General features: G+C 48.3%; 1 protein-coding gene across 1 annotated transcript in view; it reads right to left on the bottom strand.

Annotated features, from left to right (window-relative positions):
• Nucleotides 1–4,915: 4,915 nt before the first annotated feature.
• ABCC5 (ATP binding cassette subfamily C member 5) overlaps nt 4,916–18,184 on the bottom strand; it is a 69,569-nt gene continuing 56,300 nt past the window's right edge. Inside the window, exons 22-30 of the mRNA XM_065411200.1 lie at nt 17,998–18,126; nt 17,144–17,330; nt 16,109–16,198; nt 13,192–13,381; nt 12,172–12,331; nt 10,909–10,987; nt 9,990–10,103; nt 8,091–8,255; nt 4,916–6,529 (exon numbers count right to left, since the gene is read on the bottom strand). Of these exons, the coding sequence (XP_065267272.1) occupies nt 6,428–6,529; nt 8,091–8,255; nt 9,990–10,103; nt 10,909–10,987; nt 12,172–12,331; nt 13,192–13,381; nt 16,109–16,198; nt 17,144–17,330; nt 17,998–18,126 (1,216 nt within the window). The 3' untranslated portion in view covers nt 4,916–6,427. The remainder of the gene's footprint in view (nt 6,530–8,090; nt 8,256–9,989; nt 10,104–10,908; nt 10,988–12,171; nt 12,332–13,191; nt 13,382–16,108; nt 16,199–17,143; nt 17,331–17,997; nt 18,127–18,184) is intronic.

The following is an 18,184-nucleotide window of genomic DNA, read 5'->3' as shown; positions in this document are numbered from 1 at the left end:
TGAGCGGAGGAGGCGGAGGCGGCGGCGGCCGCTATGTGAAATCCATGGGCGGGCGGGGAGGAGGGAGGCCCCGCGGCCGAGGCCACCGGGGGGAGAAGAGCCGCGCAGGCCCCGCTCGGCACCGGCCCACGGGAGCGCCGGACCCGGCCGGCAGCACGGAGAAGGGGCGGGATGGCGGCCGCCAGGGGGCGCCGGGGTCAGAAATCCCGGCCGCGGCCGCCAGGGGGTGCCGGAGGGCGCGAGCGATCGGCGGGGCGCGGCCGCCAGGGGGCGCCCGGGAAGGGAACGTGCCGGGGACGGGCGCCTGGAGCCAGGGGGTCGGACCGGGGCAACGCCCCCGCTGGAGTCGCTAGGCGGGTGCTTGGCTCCCTAAGGCCCCAGCTGCAGGGGCACCACCAACGCCTGGCATAGCTGGGAGGGCTGGAGTCTGTTGCTGGCTAGTGGGGGCGGCCCAAACTCAGCGTCCACCCATGGCATAGACACCTCCTCCTTAAGGGCAACCCGCCACCCACCTGCCACCCAGACACCTCTCCTCCTGGGGCACAGCCTACACCCTGCGTCCACCCACAGACGTCCCTTCCAGGGGTACAGCACATGCCCGGCATCCACCCCCTTCCCCCACAGACATCCCCTCCTCCAGGGGCACAGCCCGCACCCGGCATCCACCCACCCCCCAGACACCCCTCCTCCTGGGGCACAGCCTACACCCTGCGTCCACCCACAGACGCCCCTTCCAGGGGTACAGCCCATGCCCAGCATCCACCCACCCCCCAGACAGCCCTCCTCCTGGGGCACAGCCTACACCCTGCGTCCACCCACAGACGTCCCTTCCAGGGGGACAGCCCATGCCCAGCATCCACCCACCCCCCAGACACCCCTCCTCCTGGGGCACAGCCTACGCCCGGCATCCACCCCCCGCCCCAGACATCCCCTCCTCCAGGGCAACCCATCATCCACCTGCCACCCAGACGCCCCCTCCTCCAGGGGCACAGCCTATGCCCAGCATCCACCCCCCCAGACATCCCCTCCTCCAGGGGCACAGCCCACACCCGGCATCCACCCATGGCACAGACACCCCCTCCTTTGGGGCAACCCGCACCCACCATCCACCTGTCACCCAGACACCCCCTCCTCCAGGGGGCAGCCCATATCCGGCGTCCACCTCCCGCCCCCCCCCCCCCCCACACACACAGATGTCCCCTCCTCCAGGGGGCAGCCCATGTCCACCATCCACCCATGGCACAGCCACCTCCCTCCTCTGGGGGGCAGCCCACACCCACCATCCATCCATGGCACAGACACCCCCTCCTTTGGTGTAACCCATCCCCGGCATCCACCCACCCCACAGATGCCCCCTCCTCCAGGGGCACAGCCCACATCCAGCATCCACCCACCCCACAGATGCCCCCTTCTCCAGGGGCACAGCCCACACCCAGCATGCACCCACCACACAGATGCCCCCCTCTGCCTGGGAATGGCCCGGACCCGGCCTCCATCTGCCACACTGATGCTCCCCACCCACGACCCAGACACCCCCTCCTGCAGGGAATGACCCTGAGCCAGTGTCCATCCACAACACAATTGCCCCCCTCCTCTAGCTGGGCAGCCCGGACCTGGTGTCCACTCATGACACAGACACCCCCTCCTCCAGAATGGCTGCTCAGACCCCTTGATCTGCCCAGAGCCTACTGTCTCCCAGAGAGGAATTTACACTGCTGGGGACAGGCAGGACACAAACCCAAGTGGCAGCAGTGCTGCCCTTGCCCATGGTCCCGAGGATGACAACAAGGTCTCTCTGATGCTGTCCTTCTTCACACCCGCTCCGCCCAGTGGTCTGTTAACTTCCACAGATACACACGCTGCACCCCATCCCAGCTCTCCCAGTCCCAGTGCCCAATTCAAACTGCCCTTCCCAACTGCCCACATTCGAACATCCCTATTCCCAACTGTCACCTCCCCAAAACCCCATTCAAAATGTCCTCCACAACAACTGCCAGTCAGACCATCCCTCCCCACAACCAAACTCCAACCGTCACAGTCCCAGCTGCCCTAAATCAGCCCTAAATCCCATCTGTTGCTCCCAGCCATCATCCCCTTTTCAAATTCCCTTCAAAAGGACCCTTTCTTACCAGCCATTTCTCATTCTCCCTCCCAGGTGCCCCAACTCCCGATGGCTCAGCTCCCTCTTTCCAGTTCAAACTCACTCCACACGGCAAATTCAAACTCTTAGGCCTGGTCTGCACTAAAAAGTTAAGTCGGCCCAGCTGTGTCACTCAGGGGTGTGAAAAATCCACAGCCCTGAGCAATGTACCTATACCCACCTAACCCCTGCTGTGGACATGCTAGGCTGATGGAAGAATTCTGTAGACCTAGCTACCGCCTCTTGGAGTGGTGGATGACCTATGCTGATGGGAGAACCCCTCTCATTGGTGTAGGTAGACTACAGCAGAATAGCTGTAGCTTTCCAAGTGTAGACAAGCCCTTACTCTCCTGTGACCTGTCACTCCCAACTAATGCAGATCCACAGGTCCCAATTTAAACTGCTACTTCCTGAGTAGCTGTTCACACCTGCCTAGTTCCAACTGCCCTTCCCAACTGTCCCAGTTCAAACACCCCACCCCATCCCATTCCAAACTGCCACCACGACCAGGCCCGGTTCCACCTGTCCCTACCAGCGTTCCTTCTGGTCTGTGAATGTAGAATGACAGCGCTCCAGTTCAAACCCTGTGGTCGCAGCAGCATTGGCAAACAGGGTCGGAGGCTGGCATGGTAGCACCAGGGCAGACTATTGGGAGCCGGTGCGGTGCTTGACCTTGGGTACTTTCTCTGGTAGTGGATGCAGAGGGCCTGGCACTAGCTTCCCCAGCAGCAGGAGAGGGAGTCTACTCAAGAATGGTGCTTCGAGCAGCACTGACTGAACTCCATGAAGGGTGCATCTATGTGCAGCTTCTCGGATATCCAGCCACTGCCCACGTGGAATTGCTACAGGCCCCCCTGGAACCTTGGATCTCATTGCCCCAAACCATCCAGTTGCAAATTTGAAGCCTTTGTCTTGCCAGGGTACAATAAAATTGCTGATTTCCACTGCTCTCTTCCTAGCCCCGCCACCCCCATGGCTTCCTTGAAGTTAAGTAAGGGACACAGTTTTGCCAGGGTGCTTGCAGTGCAGATAGAAATGTAGCTACCTTCTACTCCCAATCACAGTGATAAGTGTCCATCACCTGCTCTAGCCTCCAGCTTCCAGACCCCACTGGATTAAGAAAACAGGCCCTGTTTAATTTTCAAAATCTGGTCACCCTCTGTGCTGTGGCTATGATGGGAACTTGTCACCTTTGATGTACGTGTGTGTGTTTGTGGAGGGGGTAGCTACACTTCTTTCTGGTCACTTATCCCCTGCAGCAACATTGCAGCGTGGAGTGGAGATAGGGTGACCAGATGTCCCAATCTTATAGGGACAGTCCCGATTTTGGGGTCTTTCTTATATAGGCTCCTATTACCCCCCCCACCCCCGTCCCGATTTTTCACACTTGCTGTCTGGTCACCCTAAGTGGAGAGGGGATACACCATCAGCCTCTGTTAGCACTAATAGCACCTTATGCATAACAAATACCTCCAGGCCCCAATTCTGAAGCCTTTATATCCCGCATAACTTGCTTTCTGATTACAAGGGAACATGGATGCTACTACCACAGGATGGGAAAGGGGCAGGAACCGTTTTGAACCAAGAAGTAACAAGTTTCTCACACATTATACTCACTTGTTTCTGTCTCTATTAAACTTTTTTTTTTTTTTTTGCAGGCGGGGGGTGGGGGGAGAGAAGTAGGTGAAAGAGGGAGGTTTGCTGGATCTAAATGTAAGTAAATCCCTCAAAGGCTGAGGCCCACCTCTCTAGGGATGGGGTACAGGAAACCTGGCTCTGACCCATGCTGACTCCAAATTCCACTCCCCGTTTTGTTGAGGACACGTCTATTCAGCAAGGGGCAGCAGGGTTGGTGAAAGCGTGGGGGGAGTGGCAGCAGCTTGGAGAAACCTCCACAACCCTGGGGTAGGCCCAGCTGCAGCTTCTGATTGAGTTCTCCCTGGATCTCCATATTTTTCTTTCTGCTTAGGAACCGAAGGCAGGAGCCCCTGTGCTAGCCCGTTGGTGTGAACTGAACTTGGCAATTGCATTGAGGCTGAGGGTGGGACAAAACAGCAGATTTTTCAAGAACTGTCCAAACTACGGATTTGGGTGAAAGGCTCCAATCCACTCTTCATTAACGAATCTGTGACTTGTGGTCTCAGTAGATCATTAAATACAAACAAACATGAAGCGAACAACTAGAAGCGAACGATGCTTTCTGTGCTGCTCATCTGCATGCCAACACCCAGAAAGCTTTTCTACTTTTGTGGTTTCCCTGTGGTAGTGATGGCTGAGCTGTGAGCCCCCGTTTCTTTGCTATTATACTCAGGCCTAGATCCTTCAAATCTGTATGTGACACAACCGGAAATACAAGAGTTGGTGTGGGTAGAGAACGGGTGTTTGAGGAGACATGGGCATAAACAGGATCCAGTCTAGGCTATCAGGGTGGTTAAGTAAGCTCTACACTCCCTTCTCAGGCCTCACTCTTACTACAGGGCAGAATCTCATTAATGCCAGACTGGGGTCCCCTATGCTCCCTGTCCAGCTCAGCACTTAAACTTGTAGCACCTCCGTACTGGGCAATGTGGAAATAATCCACTGTACTCTTAAAGAAACTGATCTGCCCTAAAGGGAAAGTCAGCTCCAGATTGATGCATCAAGAGAAACCCCCGATTGTGAGAACTATTCAGCAGTGGAGCTCCGCCAACGGCCGCAACAGGCCTGCTGCTCAGCAGCGATTTATGTGCCTCAAAGAAACAGCTTCACGCAACAAGAGTTTACAAAACCCAAAATAGTTTTATTCACTTTTTCAGATTTTTGCCTCGATGAGACATTTTGCAAACATGCTAAGGCTACAAAATGTCCAAGTTGACAAAGACATGCAATGCTGACCATTCAATAAGTCACAGCTATAACTGGAGTGACCGCGCCCACCTGGGCCCCGGGCCCCACAGAACAGGGATGGTGTACAGTAATCATGGTAACGTACCACAGAGGACTCAGCAACCTGAGGTAGGTCTCTTTACAGTAAGAAAATAACTTCCTTCCAGTGTCACACCCTGATCAGCAGGAACCTGTTCAAAGCTGCAGAAGACTTCAGGGTGTTGTTAAGGTAATAAGTGAGCAAGACCAAAACAGGAAATGCTGATGTATTTTAAGCTTAGTGTAAGTGAACAGCACGAAGGGTGAGTGTTATGTATGCCAATAAGAACCAACCTCAACCTGTAAAGAGCATTAGCAGCCTCAAGATAAAGGATTCAGCTGGAGCAGCTCAGGAAAGAAAAGACTTTACTGCCAGCAACCCAGGGTTTGGATTTGAACTTCAGAGAGCGATTGTTTTACTGCAGGTTGTTCTATGAACATTTAGATTCTGGTCACGAGTTAGATCAGCGAAGCAGGAGTTTGATTATTTTAATAGAAACAAAACCCAAACTCCATTGATACATTAGGGAATGGTGCTGCATTCCCATCATTGCCCCAGGACACTGCACGAGAAAGAGCTGCTACATTCCCATCACTGCACCAGGACACGGAGTGATCGTGGAACTTTCCTGTGACCCAGAAGTGGTCTTCTCCCTGAACCACTCAGGGGATCATAAAAAAAGCTACCCTGGGAAAGCATCATGGGAAGCAGCAGCAGCAGCTGCCACCATGAACAATAGTGATGCTCCAAACAGCTTTGACAATAGTTACGATGCAATAGAGTTACACCACAGAGCCCTTCCCCCCTGTGCAGGACGATAACGATGGGACATTGAAGGACACTACTGCAAAGCTTCACTTCCATTCAGACACGCAGAAAATCCGGCACTATGAAAAGACCAGCTGTAAGAGACTAAATGGTGTCTGATACAGTCTGATAAAGCCAGCTCTCTAGTACCGTAAACTGTACAAAAATTATAGAAAAGAATATGCACTGTTATTAATACAGTGCTCATTTTAATATAAAATAAACAGCTTACATTTCCACTGTAAATATAGGCTATGTACAGAATTATGTATAGATATAGCTACATGTATAAAGCTTCATTATAGGCCTCTGATACATTTATAACTATGGCTCCCTGAGCCATTTGTAGAGTGCATTTAGTAACAAAAAAATTTAGTAATATGAATATGGAATAAATACATTAAAAACAGGAAGAATTCTTACAGGGTCTTAAAAAGTCTCCAGGTTTGACACATTGTGCTAAAAATTAAAAAGATGAAAAGGCAATAATCTGCTTTGAGAATGAGGAGGAGGAGGAGGAGCTGGTCTGCCACAGGCAGGGAACCCTCCAAATTAAAGTGACTTTATCCTGAATTTTAGCCCTTGACAGCAACCTTGTTGTCTGCAGCAGCAAACATGGCATAGAAGCGCGAGTTCTCATTGGACAGAAGGGCAGACGGAGTGTCGAATTCCACTACCTAAAACAAACAAGGTGGGGAGTTTTCATTAATGAAATTCAGCATAAAACAGGTTGCCAGAACAGAGGGTATGCTAACATCACAGTGATGAACCAGGGGACTCAATGCAAGGGACTGTGCCCAGGGCAGCTATATTCCAGGTCCCAATCTGACTCCCTGCCCACATCATCTCCTGACGCCACACAGACAGACTGCATAATGCCAAGTTTGGGGCACCCCTTATTGGCTCAGCATCTTTTTTTCCAAATCATTCCATGGATGCCCACATGCTAGAAAGACTGCAACAGCTGACAGCCTCCTGGTTCATTATCCAGGTCTCCTTTTGCAGATCTGGCTTTAGCCTACTAATGGCATCTGCTTTAAGACTTTAAATTGTGTTCCATTAGCTTCCCTCTCATTTTCTTACCACCATCAAGAGTTTCCATTATTATTTTTTTCCAAGCACCCAGCCCCACAGGAAGAAAGAGTCCCTACCCTAGGAGCATTGTTCTGACATAAATGAGTGGCACAGGACAAAGAAGGAGGAATGAAGAGCACTCAGCAATGGATGAAGGCAACAATAAGAGCACATGATTACTCAGAGGGCACGGATGCCTCTTGGTGCCTTCACCAAATTAGCCTTAAAAGCCTAGACGTGGCTCCTGCTCCACGTGCCAGCTAGAGTTTTAATGAGAAACAGTACTCCCAGCTCCCTACCAGCCCAGAGTGCAAGAGCAAACTCTGACCCCCAGCAGCAGGGCAATGATAGGTGGCATGGTAACAGTCTATACATATTTGAAGGGTGTAAACGTCAAGCAGGGATAGGAATTACTTAGGCAGGGGTGTAACTTGGAGGAATGGGGGGAAATTAAGAAAATGTAGGCTAAACTTCAGGGGGAAAAAAAGTTTCCTAAGAGGAGACTGATCCAGCTGAGGACTAGGCTCCTGGGGGTCAGGGGTGCAGATGTCCTGTCTCTTGGAACATTTCAACTGAGACTGGACAAAACACTAGGAATGTACAATAGTGAGCAACCCTGCATTGGCTCAGACAGACAGACTTGGTGGGACCCAACGGGTCTTTCCTTCTCTGACTTCTAGGACCTCACCATATTCTTCACATTTGGAGTTTACTGTATAGAGCCCCCATATGAAAATCTGACGCGTGTCTCTCACAGCCAGTTATTACTGTAGGGCTGCACGACAGCGCTAGGGCAAATGGCACTGAACCCTACGGAGATGCAGGCAGCTCTTATACCTGCTGGAATTAATCTGCCTGTGGAGTTTCCAAGTGATGAGATTGCTCCTACATACCTGCTTCTAAATGGGTTTAGTGTGTTTTGAGGAAAAGTGGGAGAAGGAAAATTCATTCCCTTTGATCTTGTCATGAGGAGCAGTCCCTTATTCCAACACAGAGAACTACTGCCAAAGGGGTGAAAGAACATACAGCCACATGTACCATGGCTTTCCACACTGTGGAGAGACAAGCTCAGCCTGGCTATGTAACCAGCACCAGCAAGCAGGCTATACCTAGAGCCAAAGCAATCTACAATGCCAGCCCCAAAGGCAAAGTGCGACTAATTACCTGTCCTTGTGTTAGCACCATGATCCGATCGGAGCCCAGCACAGTGTGCAGGCGGTGAGCAATTGTTAGCATAGTGCAGTCTGCAAACGCCTCCCGGACAGTCTCCTGAATCAGTACATCGGTCTCTGTGTCCATAGCAGCTGTTGCTTCATCTAGTATCAAAACCTGCAAATGGCACATAATGCAGGGTGTTACATTATAGCTAACCCACTCCCCCCAGTACACAGTGCGGTCCAAAGACAATCCTGCTGATTGCCATGACAACAAGGGTGACTGATAATCCTAACAATGCCTCTTGCACTTGAGAAGGGCATCTTGTGTAACTGCCTTGGACGCAATCACTCCCTGGGCCTTGTTTGCTGGGAGCATTTTACGATCGCCTGTCCCACAGCCCTATAACCGGAGGGGCCGTGGCATAGGGCTCAGACATCAATCTCGTTCAGTTTTATATTCCACATCTGAATCTCAGATTTGAGCTTTAACCAGTGAACTATTCCTGATGGAACCAGCACCTCCAGCACTCTCAGGAGAAGGCTTTTGGAGAGAGGACGAGATGAATGGAGGCTAGGAAGTCTGCATCATCAATCAGCTGTCTGGGACTAAAAAGCACTGTGCTGTGGGACTGCTCACGCCATTAATGCTGGTGCCTACCTTGTAGCAGCTCTCACTAGCTAGCCTGAGAAAGGAAGAGATTCCTTCCCTTTTCCCACCATCCAGCCCTCGCTTAGCTCAAGCCCATGCCCTCATTGTCACCTATCTATGGTAATAGCTCGAACACGGCAACTCACATAGTATTTATTGTTCCCTTTAGTCTCTGCTTCGAAGTTTTCATACACAGTCCTACAATTCAGAGACACTATTCCCCTTTGGAGGATACCTCCCTCTCTCAAGGTTCCATGTTGCTACTCCCATCTGGAGTTAGTCAATATTGCTCTTTAGTAGCCTAAAGGGGATCGTTGTTAAACAAGGACATCCTCTTTCTCTTCAGATCCAGACAACCACACTACTGGAATGACAGCTCATCAAATCTCATTGGCTAAGCTAGGTGGGCATCATTGGTATTTCATGTGTTACAAGAGAAACCCAGGGTACTGCAGAGAGAGGTGTGGGGATCTTAGCGGAGACCACAGGTCCTTCCAAGCTTGCACTGAATCTGAGGGCCTGAGTGGTGGGATAAAGGTGGGAAGGGGGTGGGGAGCACTGTGCTGATGGAGGTGCCATTTTTTGATGAGATATAAAAACTGAGGATGTGAAAACTCAACAAGAGCCACTTTTTAAAAAGAAAAAGGCAGTTTAGCCCTGAGTCCTGGTCAAGTTCCACTTGGGTCCGTCTGTTCTGAGCTACCTAAAATCCTTTCTTCACTGAAATTATTATTCAGTTTCCCCTCCTAAAGGAACAAAAACCTTGATAATTTTGGCAGCACAGGTCCCATGTTCCACTTCTAGGGGTTACATTTAAGTGGAAGGGGAAGTGATCCTTACACCACAAGCAAAAGACTTCGATACCGTCAGGATGAATAGAGCAATGTAAAGTATCAGCTCTGCAACAATCTTGGCGAGCTCTAGCAAAGGGAGGGAGACGGAACCTAGTGCTCTCATGCACAGGGCTAAGCCACAAGGACAGCCTAAGACTCTAGCTGTTAACAAGTAACAAATCTCTGGATACAGTACTTGGGAGACGTATGGATCGTAGGAAGTCCTGAAGAACTGACATCTGCCTAAGGAATGCCGTCCCCACTCTCCTGACCCCACCTACTCTGTGGGTCACATTAATTGTTGGTGTCACTCCCTTGACATCAATGGAATTATAACAGGGATGAATTTGGCCCTTGAGAGCAGTCTTCTCATGCTGCAGTGACTGTGACCTCTGCAGCTCTTTCCCCTCCCGCAGACACTCGCCTTACAGCGACGCAGCAAAGCTCTGGCTATGCACAGTAACTGTCTCTCCCCCACAGAGAAGTTTTCCCCATTTTCCATCACTTCCGATTCCAGTTTCATGGGCAGCTGAGCAATCTGGAAGGAAAGAAGAGGAGAGATTGAAGCCACTGTTCTGGGATGTTGCACCACCAACACATGAACAAGACAAGTGGCACTGCTGCTTCTCTGCAAATTCAATCCCACCACAGGGCTAAGAAAAGTTCCATCCATCCTGTGCCCCTCACCATGCTGTCCAAGTGCTTCTCACCCCCTCCATCTTCCAGAAGAAATAGATCATACTAAAGAACACACAGAACTAGAACCCGTTTAAACTAAGCAGGTCTGATAGCTTGAACGTCTAGTAAGTCTGGCTGAAATGCCTCATGTATTTGATAACATTACTGTGAATTTACACTAGAATTCTGGACATGTAGGGCTGGACTAGAAGAGAGGTAACCTTGCAGTGACATTAGCTTAAAATAGGTGAACAAGTCTCATTCATAAAAGCCTACAGCTTATTCAGAAGTCACATCAGTATGAATACCCTGTCTCCTGACATCCTCCCCCATCAAGAGCAAACCGTGAACCTGGCCCTGTGCTGTGCAAGCTCCTACATGCTAGAGCAGGGGTTGGCAACCTATGGCACGCGTGCCAAAGACAGCATGCAAGCCGATTTTTAATGTTCACTATACGCACCCACACCCTCACCTCATGACCAGAAAAGTGACACAAGCCTTTCCCATAAGCAGAAGAGACTGCAAGATTGAACTTTACCTGCAAGTCTTTAAAACAGCAGTGGCTACTAGTGGGATATGCAGGTAAGATCTTTGTCGCTTTCTCTCTCTCTAACATAACCATACCCTTCTCCTCTCCTCCCCCTCCCACCATGCATCATACTTACACACTCCTTCATGTGAGTCCTTTCCAAGGCATCCCAGATTTGCTCCTCACTGTACTGGTTGAAAGGATCCAAGTTTGATCTAGAGGAGGAGGGAGAAAATGAAAAGGAATCTTATTGAATCTATCTCCCCTTGTAAGTATTCTCACACTGCTTAGCTCAGTACAGACAGTTTGATATCTTGATTATCACTTCAAAAGTTTTTTTCTCTTACTTAATTGGCCTCTCAGAGTTGGTAAGACAACTCCCACCTGTTCATGCTCTCTGTATGTGTGTATATATATATCTCCTCAATCTATGTTCCACTCTATATGCATCCGAAGAAGTGGGCTGTAGCCCACGAAAGCTTATGCTCTAATAAAGTTGTTAGTCTCTAAGGTGCCACAAGTACTCCTGTTCTTTTTGCGGATACAGACTAACACGGCTGCTACTCTGAAACCTTTCACCAGATCAACACTGAATGACAAAACTGTGGAGTTCTAACCCCCCAGCATGGACAGCTCATATTCACCCAATGCAGCAACAAAAGTCACACCACGGAAGTCAGACACTCCTGGCACACAAGGGTTAAAATGGCCAAAAAAACAAAAAGGTGGAAAAAAACCCACAAAGAAGCAAGAATCTAATGGAGATTTAAAGTGGGAGGCTACATGTAAGACGACACAAAGCAATGATCATGCCCAACTCAGATTCTCTACCAATACCCAGCCTGACCTCAGATTTCACTTGCTTGTGTGTCACAAGCTTGTTATAGTTTTAAAAGCCTGTTAGAACGGTTATGCTAAAATGAAAGGTTAGAAGCGTTCTAACTAGACCACCGCTCCCAGGCTCTTGCACTACAAACTCCAAAGGCAGGAGCAGGCCAGTGCCAGAAGGCCCAGCTTCTGCTCCCAAACCACCATATCGCACCAGGTATCACACACAACAGCAAATGGCAATTCCGTGGCACCCAGATTTCTGAAGCTGCTGCTGTTGTTTCCTAGGATCAGGATTCTAGTCAGTTTCCCTTTGCTGCTATCCACACATGGTGCAAAATGTAATGAGAAAATGAACACAGGAGGAGGGATGTATATGCCACAGAAGAATCAGTCAAGATGAACTGCTGAATGCTACACTATTGAGTCACTCTAGTTAATGCCCTGGGGAGAAACCCACTGCTTGGGACATTTAAAATTAGACTGAACAATACACCACAGAAATAATCTTTCAAGGTTCATGTCAATCTAATGGCCCTTTTCTATCTCCATTGTCTATGGTCTTACTAACCTCACAGTTCCACTGAATAACACAGGCTCCTGAGGGATTATTGAGAGTTTGCTGCGGAGATCTGCTAAACCAATGTCATTGATTTTCACTCCATCGATTTTAATGCAGCCTCCAGACAATTCAACGAGACGAAAGAGTGCCATTCCAAGTGAGGACTTCCCTGCATGGATGGACAGGAAAAAAGTAAGTCAGCCAGTGGTTTTTGGGAGCAGCAACTCAGTATAGCTGGTATTGTAGAGACACAGAGACAGTTTAAAAGAATAGAAGTGTTTCAAAATATTGATACAAAGGGGCCTCCAAACAGTTCTGGGTGGGTCTAATCTAGGCTGGGCTTCATCATCTTTAAAATCCTAAGCAACACCGATTCCCATTTAGAAACAAGAATACTGAAACTTAGCTATTCACCTGATATCATCCTACTCAACTGTGGTTTTAAACGAACAGCATCTTTCACATTACAGGCCTCTTAAGATGATTTAGGGCCAAATTTGGCTGCCACATCCATGCAAACAACTCCCAGCAAAACCGCAACAAGCATATTTTTGGGGAAGAATTTGGCCATTAAAAGAAAGAGTTGGATAGCCATACATTGGCTGAGTAGACAAACAAAGTAGCTACTTGATACTGGGCAACAGCCGTAGATGACAGAAGAGGTGTTACTTAGTACTGTGTTGTCTGGAGTATAGCTGGGCTTTCCCTCTTCAAGAGGGATTATTTTTTTGTTAGAGTCTTCATCTGTGTGGATCCCACTCAAGGCGTGCAAGTGCTTTATGAGCATGTTCACACACACAAGGCTCATGGCACACCTTGAGTGGGATCTGCACAAACAATTCTGAAGAACCAGTTACATAAGGTAAGTAAATCGTTCTTGTCCAGCTCCCATTCAAATGCCTTCAGTTCAGATCCTGAAGGAAGCATCTTCACAGTGGTGCAGAGGCTTTCACGTTAATCAGAGCTAACCAGTTATAGCCTCAACTCTGCCAGCAAAGTTATTTAACTCCACCCAAAGCTCCTCCTCACCTGACCCCGTCCGCCCCACGATGCCAATCTTTTCCTTGGGTTTGATGGTAAAAGACACTTTCTTAAGCACCAGCGGGAGGTTCTCTCGGTACCGCATCTCTGCATTTTCAAAGACAACTTCGCCTTCATGGGGCCAGTCCAGAGGGGGAGCTTTATTCTTAATTCGAGCTGGAGCCTCCAGAGAAAGGGTCTTTAAAAACAAAAACAAGACCGAAAAGTCTAGTTTCCAGTCAGCAAAAAGCATCAACATACCAAATTGTTTACTGCAGTTCTGAACAGGAGTTGGTTTCTTTGGATGATAGATTTTCCCCTTTCTTTTCTCACTGCTAAGCTGAGGAGGGAAGCTGTGCCCCCAAAATTGATCCCAGATCCCTTGAATGGTGCTCTGCATTTCCCCACTACAGGGTCAGCCCCACATGCTGCTTTAAATGCCACCTTAATGAGCATTTAAGGAAGGCAATGTTGCCTAGTGGCAAAGGCACCAGATTCGGAGTCAGGAGACCCGAGTTCAGTTCCTGGTTAGAACACAAGAACGGTCATACTGGGTCAGACCAAAGATCCGTCTAGCCCAGTATCCTGTCTTCCGGGTGCCAGGTGCTTCAGAGGGAACGAACAGAACAGGTAATCATCAGGTGAGGGATCCACTTAGGGATCTGGGGCAAAATCAGTACTTGGTCCTGCTACTGAAGGCAGGGGGCTGGACTCAATGACCTTTCAAGGTCCCTTCCAGTTCTAGGAGATAATAAATAATAAATTAATGGAAATATCCTAAGTTCTTGGGAGCCTGCAGAGAGATTTTATGGCTGTGGGACACAGCAACTATCTTCAAATCACAATTTGACTGCAATGCTACACAGTGCCATAGAAATGCTGATTCACCCACATTTGCTGTGCGAGGGTCACGTATTAGTTCTGCTCATGGATCAAGTGTGATCTGCATTTATAAAGTGGATAAAACGTGAAATTCAATGAGTGGTGCCCCCCAAACTTCATCTACCAACCCGGCCAGGTTGGCTCCTTGCCCTTTGCTTTTGTTGCTACACTTGGCACCCATCAGAGCCCTTGCTAAGTGGTTATAAACATCACATTCCGTAGAAAACAAAAATTGAGACTCAGATGCAATCCAGGTGATCGCACATTTCTCTTTGGTACGTTTCAGAACGTGAGTAATTGCCACTTTCCTCAATTTCTGCCAAGATCAGCTTCTTGCTAGAAAGCAGAGATTTGGCTAGTGGACACAGTAGATCTACTGATGTTCAAAAGGGATGCTGCTCAATGATCGTAGTACTGTATTTCCTTGAACTAGGTGCTAGGAAAAGAAATCTGAACAGCCACACTGAAAAGATGCCAAACCCAGGGCTTCATGGGGCACAGAAACTGCTGGCAGCTTATTTTCTAGCACACAGACACTCATGCCATCCCCAAGACGGAGAACCGAGACTCTGTTTGCTATGGCCAAAGATACAGAATGCCATGGCTGGCACACAGCAAAAACTGTGATGGGAAAGGATGACAAAAGTCAAATGTGCTTTATATTACAATCAAAACAGTTTTAAACAAGTTCATGATACAATGACCATTTAGACGGCCAACAGGGTAGGAAATCATGGAGTCGTCTTGTTCAATAGCAAGCCGTCCAGGGTGACACAGTCAGTGACTTTACAAAACCCTATGAAAGGCCTGGGTTTTGTCCCTGAAGACATGGCCATGACAAACACTGCACTGCTCAGTGAGAGCTAGACTGGGCCTTTCACAGGGTGGGAAGGTGCAGGAATTCCTGGGATGGTTACCTCAGCTTCCGCAGTTAGAAAACTTCACCTCAGAAGGCTGCACAAGATTGCTAGTTTCCTTTTGTTTCTTCGTGTAGCTACAAAATTAAACTAATGTTTCTTTCCCCTGTACATGCAGTCTCTAGAGTAGAATGGGATAAACTATCCCATATATGAGCTGCTTAAAGGCCTGGAGTTTCCAGAGAGATGCGCCTCTATGGTGATCGTCTGAGATTGCTGACCTACTCACTCAGGGTCAACTCCTCAAACGGCACAAGGAGAACCGCGCTCTGCGACTCCTGTGTCTGTTGACCTGGAAAAGAGGCTAGTCTGCAAACCCACATATCAGACCCACTGTACAAGCTTCTCCGGGCCCCCTCTCTTCCCACAGTATCAATACACAGAGCCCACTGTAGTGTAGAAAAAGGTGTGGCGCAGGATTTGCTGCTACCTTGAGCAACAGTAACTTGTTATACATATAGCATGGCAAGTTGCACATCTGTACAAGGACAGCAAGTTGATTAGTGGCTGTCCTGACTCGTCCCGGTCCACCTCCCCCTCTTAGCTGTCTTAAGGTTCTCAGCTGCCAACTTCAATTCTGGAAAGGATTCCATAACTTTAAAAATATATTTTACAGCAGACAGCTGTGTGGAAAACAAGAGTGACTCAATGGGGACACAGTGACTTTAAACGCTGAGCAAGCAGAGTCAAGTCTTAAAGTAAACCTTTCAGGCCTGAAGTGACTCAAACATGCCAGAGCGTGGGTATTATGCAGCTGCCCTAAAATATGGAAAGGATTTCCTACAGTGAACCCTTCTCACCCCCCCATTTCCTTCCTTCTTGCTGCAGGACCCCTTGCAAACATTCAGAGTGTATTAGGCTTCACTGCCACTGGGCAGAAGCCCTGACAGTTTATGTACCAAGCTAATGAATCCTTAGGCCCCAGTCCTGAAAACACTAAGCGCACCACTAGCCCTAGTGAAGTCAATTTTAAACACATGCATGTTTGCAGGAGCAGGGCCTTATTTCCTATTCTAAAGCAGGTTCCAATGCAGATACAGGCCAGCTCTCCTTCCTCTCACGTCAAGAGCACGAACAGCAACAAAGAATTGCACAAGAAGGAGTGAGAAGGTGAACTGATGCCTTACCTTGATGTAGTGATCAATCCTCTCCACTGAGGTGAAGCGAGCCTCTGTTTCTGAGGCCAGTCTGACTGTAAACTGGAATAACCCTGTTAACTGGGAGGGGGAAGAGACAATAATTGAACCATTCATTTCACAGAATTCTACTGGATTTGTTTATTCTTAACATAGCTAAGAGCTTTTCATAATCAATACCCTATGGAACTTGGATGCCTTGATGCAAAATAATCTTACTTGTGGTAGTTTAATAGTTAATTTTAGAAGGCTTACAATTCCCATCAGTAATTCTTTATTGTCTGTGGATCACCTGAAAAGTCAGCAAGGTGACTGAGTAAGTTTCTGATGGCAAGGCACTTAAAATATTAATACTATTCTCTTATCGGACCAACTTCTATCAGTGAGAGAGAGAAGCTTTTGAGCTTACACAGAGCTCTGTAAGCTCAAAAGCTTGTGTCTCACACAGACAGAAGTTGGTCTAGCAAAAGATATTACCTCACCTACCTTGTCTCTCTAATATCCTGGCACTAACATGGCTACAACATTGCATACTATTAAGCTCTTCATTTTGTAGTTTCACCTTATTACAAGAAGGGGGCATAAAAAGCCCAACAATGGAACTAACCTGTATGTATTCTAAGCACTACTAGTATAAACTAAAGATCACAGTAACACACCTCATCAAGCCATCAGATTGGCTAACGTGCATGTTAAATTCTTTAGAAATATCCAGGAAAGAAAAATGTGCAATATTCTATTGAGTGCCCAAAACAGCTTCCACTCGAACATTAAGAGAGAAATTCAGCTACCAATAGCAACAATCTCAAACATGACTCCTCCAGCCTGTCCCTAACCCCTAGGAAAGGCCCTAATCCTTGATTACTATTGCTCCATTATCAACAGAAGCATCAGTCTCTCTGCCCTCTCCACAACACTGCATTAAGCAAAAACTTTTCAGTAAGACATTATCGTTACCTAAACCAAGATGCACCATGGTTAGAGATTCAGACAGATTCTAGAGTACAGAAGTGGACAGCACCTCACCTGCACAGCATAAGAGATGGCGAGCCCAGCATATGCAGGAGCAATCTGGCCATGCATTAAGACAATCATCAGGCCGGTGGTTGTGATGAGGGCGATGCTGATAACATCTAGTCGTATGGCCAGCCAGCGCATTGCACAGCTGAACAAGTAAAATGGTGCTTGATTGTCATCCAGCAGCTCTTGGTACCTGGAAGCAGGTAAGGGAGAGATTTGGAGAGGGGCAGTTGCACCTCTTTGAAGCTTTGTATTTAATGACGACACTTCTAATACTGCTGCACGAGACTAATATCAGAACTCATCTGGATGGACTAATCCTGGTTCTTGCCTCTCATGCAGAACTCTCTCCAAACCAGGCCTGGGGGTAGAGGATTCGCAAATACACACCTTTTATCCTCTGGCCCCTAAATCACATGGGAGATCTGCTCATCTTTGTGGTTCTCAAGCCAAGAACAAGCTAACATGAACAACAACAAACCACAAGGGATGCCTCTGCATCCACTAACATTATAGCAACTCCTTTCCCCACATAAACTGAGCAGCATCTTCCAGGAGAAACCCAATAGCTACAAGCTACTAACCCCATAAAACCTACAGTGCCACAGAACACTGAGCGTATAAGTATTATTTCAAGAGCTATTACAGCACGTTGATAGGATTTAATAAGACTAGTTGATTAAAACAGATATTAGCATCTGATTTGTAGTTCCAGCTCTGTGTAGCCAAGGACATACAATTAACAGAAGATGGTTTTGAAAGGCTCACAAGATCAGCTGCCCGTTTTTCAGATCCTGAAACACTGGTTCGTGCCAGTTCTATCCCATGTTAACGAACTCCAGGCTGAGTGCTGTACTGACCTGTGCAGGAATTCCTGCCTTTTGTTGTAGGCATGGATTGTGGAGAGACCCTGTATACTTGACGTAATATGAGACAGAAACGGAGACTGCGTGATGTTGTCCTGGCGCTTCAGCTCACGAATAAAGACTCTGGAAGAGAGGAAGGAGAAGCTTTGAGGGATGCACATAACCATCCATACTGCACTAC

The sequence above is a fragment of the Emys orbicularis genome, chromosome 9 (assembly GCF_028017835.1).
Source record: "Emys orbicularis isolate rEmyOrb1 chromosome 9, rEmyOrb1.hap1, whole genome shotgun sequence".
In the NCBI taxonomy this organism is placed as follows: domain Eukaryota; kingdom Metazoa; phylum Chordata; order Testudines; family Emydidae; genus Emys; species Emys orbicularis.
The sequence above is the reverse complement of the archived record's forward strand: the minus strand, read 5'-3'. Positions and strand labels throughout refer to the sequence as shown.